We start from the raw sequence: 7,115 nt of genomic DNA, 5'->3' as shown, positions 1-7,115 counted from the left end.
CAGATGTAGTTATTGACAAATGCTGTAAATAGCACAGTAAATGTAAAATGCACATAAATTGAACAGTGTAATGTTTGGATTCAGTCTTGTGTCAGGTGAACTGTTTTGTCCTCACCTTTGGTGTTCCTTTCCAATTGCTACCATGTCTTGCATATCCTTTTTATAGTTCTTCTGTTAGAAACATTTTTATTTTGCCCAATCCATACGGGACAATTTTCACAAGATTAAGGTCCCTGCTACAACTAGGTTCCAAACTGTTACCTGGTTACCATCAGGAGACAAAAAATGGCCCCAACAATCTGGGACCTGTGGTGCCACTGCCACCTCTGTGTCCAATCAGATTCCCAGAAATCGCTGGTCAGGCATGGCACACGTCTATAGAAAGCAGAGCACGCATTCCACTTCCATAAGGTATTATTTTAGCAAACAGAAAATAACTCACTCCCGAAAGACACAAGCAAAAACTCTTTAGAGAAATGTTGTAGCAGCCTACACCTAAACATTAGTGATCTGACCTGCAGTATCAGTCTGATCAACTGTAGGCCTCTATACGCCCTGTCCCATCTGGCCAGGGGAAACAAAGTGGGAACATTATGTATTTATAGCCTGAACCAATGTATTTGTGTTAAGAGAAAATGTGAACTTGATCAACTTTGGTTTATATTAACTTTAATTGGCTAGGCTACCTAGGCCCAGTGGTAGATAAAGTAGGCTACCCAGTTGTCATTGAGTAAAAGTAAAGATACCTTCATACAACATGGAAGTAACCAAGTAAAATACTACTTGAGTAATAGTATAAATACTGTATACTGAAGTAGTACTTCAAAGTATTTTTTACAAAGTTACTTTACACCATTGTCTTCTTTAATTCAAATTTCATGAAATTAACACATAGTGATGACATAGGCTAGACTGTTAATGGACCTTTAACTTTTTAATTACATATTAACAGTATATGGGTCATTCTGCAGAAGTTGTGAAAATTGGTGTTAAAAAAAATGACTAATTTGTATCCTATTTTTACCAAACTTTCTGCACACATGTCTTCCGATAGGAATACACAGAATATTATTCACACACTTACTGCATATTTGAAATATTTACCTGAATTCCCTAGCACCCAACTAGAGAACAGTAGACTAGGGTACAGTATAGTACTGTAAAGAACAGTAGAATAGGGTACAGTATAGTACAGTAGAGCACAGTATAGTACAGTACAGTAGAGAACAGTAGAGTAGGGTATAGTAGAGCACAGTAGAGTAGGGTACAGTATAGTATAGTAGAGTACAGTACAGTAGGGTACAGTACAGTACAGTAGAGTAGGGTACAGTACAATAGAGTGCAATACAGTAGAGTAGGGTACAGTATAGTATAGTAGAGTACAGTATAGTAGAGCACAGTACAGTAGAGTACAGTAGAGAACAGTAGAGAACGTTACAGCACAGTGCCTTACTTATTTTATTTTTATTTCACCTTTATTTAACCAGGTAGGCCAGTTGAGAACAAGTTCTCATTTACAACTGCGATAAAGCAAAGCAGTGCGACAAAAACAATAACACAGAGTTACACATAAACAAACGTACAGCCTTAGAGCACAATACCGTAGGGTACAGCAGAGCACAGTACAGTAGAGTAGAGAACAGTAGAGTAGGGTACAGTAGAGCACAGTACAGTAGAGTAGAGAACAGTAGAGTAGGGTACAGTAGAGCACAGTACAGTAGAGTAGAGAACAGTAGAGTAGGGTACAGCAGAGCACAGTACAGTAGAGTAGAGAACAGTAGAGTAGGGTACAGTAGAGCACAGTACAGTAAAGCAGGGGTTTATTCCCCAAGGCCCCTCTTTTCACATATTTAGATGGCCTACACTACTAGTCAAATGTTTTAGAACACCTACTCATTCAAGGGTTTTTCTTTATTTTTACTATTTTCTACATTGTAGAATAATAGTGAAGACATCAAAACTATGAAATAACATATGGAATCATGTAGTAACCAAAAAAAGTGTTAAACAAATAAAAATATATCTTATATTTGAGATTCTTCAACGTAGCAACCCTTTGCCTTGATGACAGCTTTGCACACTCTTGGCATTCTCTCAACCAGCTCCATGAGGTAGTCGCCTGGAATGCAATTCAATTAACAAGTGTGCCTTGTTAAAAGTTAATTTGTGTAATTTCTTTCCTTCTTAATGTGTTTGGGCCAATCAGTTGTGTTGTGACAAGGTAGGGGTGGTATACAGAAGATATATCTATTTGGTTAAAGACCAAGGCCATATTATTGCAAGAACAGCTCAAATAAGAGAAACAATAGTCCATTACTTTTAGACATGGTCAATCCAGAACAGTATTTTTATTTCACCAATATAGTCTAAACCAGTTTACTTTTAAAAACTTTCCAAACCTTACATATACAATTGAGTATTTGCATATTACCAATTGGTGCTGAAAAGGAGACGAATATGCATGTATTGGGGCTCCCGAGTGGCGCAGCGGTCTGAAGGCACTGCATCTGTGCTAGAGGCAGCACTACAGACCCTGGTTCGATTCCAGGCTGATTCACAACCGGCCGCGATTGGGTGGCGCACAATTGGCCCAGCATTGTCCGGGTTAGGCAGTCACTGTAATTAAGAATTTGTTCTTAACTGGCTCACCTAGTTATATTCAAAAATATTCTGAACGGTTATCGATAGTCTACCCACTCGGCCCAGATGTCAGTTCAATGTCTAGATATCAAATAAAGGATTTAGGTAAAAGATTTAACTTCTAAATCCAAAATTAATTTTACTTTAATGCAAAATGTGTTAAATTAAAACATTGCCAAGTGGGTAGTGAGTCTGAGAAATTGTTCAATATTAAAGTACAAATTTAAAGTGACGACTTAAGATAAATGTTCTGAAAACTCACAATCTTTTGGTCAGCAAGTATGAGTGTTCTCAGCAATTTCATTAAAATGCATTCAACGTGCAGAAGGGGACCACACCTGCATATCTTTGTCAAGGAAGACTATGTATATAACATTCATTCTACAATATTGTGCCCAGCTGAACATGTCCCAGGCTTTAAGGATGGTATTTCAGGAAAAATGTTCTAGTCAGAAACACAACACTGAGATCACACTTGATTTTCAATAACACCTTTGGTTCCAGTTTAAAAACAGATGAATGGCACAAGAAATGAATACTTGGAGCACTATATTTGAGAGTAGTTTATTTTTATTGCACAAGAAGTGACCAGCTTTTAAATTGCAGGCATATTTAGCCACTGAGCAGTGAGTGGAAGGCCTGTAGAGTTTAGGGGTCGTCAATATCCAGGAACTACTTCCAGGAACAGGACCCATCACTCCCCTTGAGACAGGCAGAGTACTTGGCCTGGGGTCCGTTTTGGCCATCGGCCAACAACCAGTCTGTCCAAAGGCACTCATCTGGGGCGCTGACGGGACAGGGGAGGGAAGAGCAGCGGATGATCTGTAGATCAGAGCAGGGAGAGAGAAAGATCCAGATCACTGACTGATCATTACCCCAATACTCTAGCTCTTGTGCTTAGCCAATGTGACAAAGTAAACATTTAACAAAAGTGGTGTAAAGTAACTTGACTATAATTCTTGTCACACACCGTGCAATCGCAGCCGCTTTGGTAGCGTTTAGTCAAGCTCTTCTTTTGTGTGCCATTCAAGTCCTCCCAATACTGAATAAAGTCACACATGACTAAATGCATCCTGCCATCAGTATTCAGCCTGCCTGAAGACAGAGAGAAGACAGTGAGTCAACAACCTGTGGGGTAAAAGTTAACCCCAGATGCTGATCTTGGATCCATTTCCTCTTTTTCCCCCCACAAATGGTTAAGATTAGAAATGGGGGAGGGGGAAACAGATCCTAGATCTGTCCCTGGGGGTAACTTTACCCTGAAGCAGGAAGACATACCGATGCAGCCTGGAACACTAGAATTTATCATAATAAATAAGTGATGCATTAGTTGTAAACATTTATAAGCATTAAATATTTAAATTCATAACATTAGGTATTATAAAGTTTAACTTGAAGAGCCAGGCTGTATCACATCCGGACGTGATTGGGAGTCAGTTGGCCCAGCGTCGTCAGGGTTTGGCCGTCATTGCAAACAAGAATTTGTTTAACTGACTTACCAAGTTAAATAAAGGTTACATTTATTTTTAAAGTATTTATTCTAAAGCACTTGATTTCTTGTACAAGATGAAGTCAATAGTTTAGAACAGGCCATGATGCTGCAAGCACAGGTTGAGCAGTGTAACCGGCGCTAGCAATGAACTTGGGTAACGTAGTGAGAACCGCACCCGTGAAGAGATAAGCCTTGTTGATTTCCAGGGTCACACCGCACGAGGCTGAAGAGGATGTAGTGAAGACGGCGTGGATAACCCGGTCAGGACCTTTGAACATCTAGCCAGTCACAAGGAGAGAACAAAGGATCTGTCAAACATCTACATATACAGTTTTGAACCGAACCAACTGCAGCTCTCAGGCACTGTCAGTCGTTCCTAATTCCTTCCCTATTCCCTCAGCCTGATGTTTGCAGATCAAAAAATATTGCTTAATCTAACCTTCATTTTTTATCAGGGTGTAATTTTTTTTACAGATCCCCGAATTTCAGAAACACACACAAAATGTAAGCAGAACAGTCAAAATCTATTCTTGAAACACACACAAAATGTAAGCAGAACAGTCAAAATCAATTCTGAGTCGCCCTAAAGGCAAATAAACGTCACATTTTGAAGATCGTTCTGCAAAAATATTTCAGGCAGATTCGTCCAACTCAGTAGAGACCAATGGAATATCCAGAGTTAAACATCCCTGATCTGAGACAGGCTGTAACTATAATATCTAAAGGTGGGTAATAATGTTAGGTACAGTGAGAGTTTTAGTAAAAGGGCTTTATAAATAAAAATCTGGCAATTTATCCACCAATGTGACAAAGAGCCAGCCAACTTCCTGGTAGAGAATACAGTGATGAGTACCAAACCCCCATCACCAGTAATAAAGTGCATTATGATGAACTGCATTTTAAAGCTTTGATGAAATGGCAGCTGCAGTCATAGATGATGTCACCATAGTCTAGGACTGGTAGGACCGTCAACTGAATAATGTGCTTTCCAGCAAGAGGAATGAGCCATTTCTACAGAAGCTCCTTTTCATATGGTGGAAGCTCCACAACTACACCGTTTATGCCAACCCAGATCTGCAAACACTGAAGGGATGGAGCCCAGGGGAAAGGAGAGAACTGGGACCAGCTGTCAGACTGGGGTTCAGGGGGCTTCAATGTTCAGTGCAGGAAGGAACAACCACTTAATAAAAAGGCTGATCATACCTTGATCTGTTGGATGTCATACTTGATCTCGTTAGACAAAGCTTTCTTGCCAACCACCTTCGCCCTGATCACTAGAAGAGGGAGAAAAGGTTTAACATTATTGAAATTATATCTGTCACACTGATGGTTTAAGGGTGATATGGATCAGAGAACAGTGTAGAATGCTTTACAGACCCAAAATTGTACAGTCTTTTCAGACTGTTTATGCACAAGTTAAGACTCAGTGTAACATTCTGGCTAGGTTTACACCAAAACAGATGACTAGTCCATTTCCCTCCTGGTCCTACATTCCTAGCGCTGGTCTTCTGCTTTTAATTTGACACACCTGGTTTAAGCATGCCCTCTGTAGATGATTGGTTCAGGTAGGAAGATGCGGCAGAGTGTCTGGTACAGTAGCTGCTGCTATAAGATTATTCTATAGAACAGAACCTCAAGTCATTGGCACATGGACTCGACAAGGCGTCGAAAGTATTCCATAATTATGCCGGCCCATGTGGACTCCAATGCTTCCCACAGTTGTGTCAAGTTGGCTGGATGTCCTTTGGGTGGTGGGCCATTCTTGATACACAGGAAACTGTTGTGAAAAACCCAGCAGCGTTGCAGTTCACTTAAACCGGTGCGCCTGGCACCTACTACCATGCCCCATTTAACAGCACTTCAATCTTTGGTCTTGCCCATTCACCCTCTGAATGGCACACATACACAAGCCATGTCTCAGGGCTTAAACAGCCTTCTTTAACCTGTCTACTCCCCTTCATCTACTCTGATTGGAGTGGTTTGAACAAGTGACATCAATAAGGGATCATAGTTAACTCCTGGCCAGTCCATGTCATGGAAAGAGCAGGTGTCCTTAATGTTTTGTAAACAGACCTCAATGTCTAGGCACACTATGCCTAAAGCAAAGCAGGGCTCAACCCTGTTCCTGGAGACCTGCCGTCTTATAGGTTTTACGCCAACACTAATCTACCGCACCTGATTCTAATAATTAGCTGGTTGATAAACTGACTCGGGTTCGTTACAAACGGGTTTGATTTAACATTTACAGGAGCATAGCTCTCCAGGAACAGGGTTGAGAGCCCATCTTACTGTCGCTTACTTAATTCTGTAAATAAGTGTGAGAAGATGTAAACAGGCTTAATGAGCATGTCCTAATTATTTATACTACGACCACAGACAATACATAAAATGTTCCCATGCTGCGTATTGATAGCTTCAACATGTGAAGAAAAGCTGAAAAGTGAAATGTCGCCAAATTCGCCTTACCGATATCTGCATCGCAAAAAGCCTGTTGAGGATGCGGAGGGGAGCATCTGCAAGCATCTGCGATGTCTTCGACCCGCCAAAGGAACAGAACGAACAGAGTAATGAAACAACTGCTTACATACCGCGTCATTTGGAAACGAATTATGGTTACCCAAATATCACAAAAGGATCCGACTAATGAAAGTGTGAGGCGTAAATTACAATAAAACGTATTTCCCTTCGAGACTGTTCCCAGGACGACGTTTAACTCTCGGAAATACTTTCCCCTCAACGTAGACATCCGCTATTTATTGCAGGCTGTGAGCTCCTCCCCCAGTCAGAACCCGGCCTATGGTAGGCTGAGCATTCTATTACTCCAGAACAGCAACCATTCATTAAAAAAATCCTCTAACTAATGGCTCAACCACAGGCTCAACATGCCCGGCTGCCATAAATTGGGGATGAAACTGAAATATCATTTTTTTGTTTTTGGGGGGCTCCCGAGTGGTGCAGCGATCTAAGGCAATGCATCTCAGTG

At 40.8% G+C, this 7,115-nt stretch overlaps 1 protein-coding gene across 1 annotated transcript; it reads right to left on the bottom strand.

Annotated features, from left to right (window-relative positions):
- Positions 1 to 3,188: 3,188 nt before the first annotated feature.
- Positions 3,189 to 6,870, bottom strand: LOC139571567 (metalloproteinase inhibitor 2-like). The gene is made up of 5 exons (XM_071394562.1): positions 6,599 to 6,870; positions 5,336 to 5,406; positions 4,308 to 4,410; positions 3,611 to 3,735; positions 3,189 to 3,462 (listed from the first exon to the last, which is right to left on the bottom strand). The coding sequence occupies exons 1-5, from the start codon at positions 6,726 to 6,728 to the stop codon at positions 3,313 to 3,315; spliced, it is 579 nt and encodes a 192-aa protein (XP_071250663.1). The 5' UTR covers positions 6,729 to 6,870; the 3' UTR covers positions 3,189 to 3,312.
- Between the last annotated feature and the right edge of the window lie 245 nt (positions 6,871 to 7,115).

The sequence above is a fragment of the Salvelinus alpinus genome, chromosome 1, assembly GCF_045679555.1.
Source record: "Salvelinus alpinus chromosome 1, SLU_Salpinus.1, whole genome shotgun sequence".
NCBI lineage: Eukaryota > Metazoa > Chordata > Actinopteri > Salmoniformes > Salmonidae > Salvelinus > Salvelinus alpinus.
Note: the sequence above shows the minus strand (reverse complement) of the source record. Positions and strands in the feature narration are given on the sequence as shown.

Excerpts from the sequence above, each read along its gene's own strand:
- LOC139571567 (XM_071394562.1), bottom strand. The coding sequence starts at position 6,728 with ATGACGCGGTATGTAAGCAGTTGTTTCATTACTCTGTTCGTTCTGTTC. Across the intron at positions 5,407-6,598 it reads TTTTTGCGATGCAGATATCG|TGATCAGGGCGAAGGTGGTT; the intron begins GTAAGGCGAATT and ends TCCCTCTTCTAG. Across the intron at positions 4,411-5,335 it reads ATGACATCCAACAGATCAAG|ATGTTCAAAGGTCCTGACCG; the intron begins GTATGATCAGCC and ends GTGACTGGCTAG.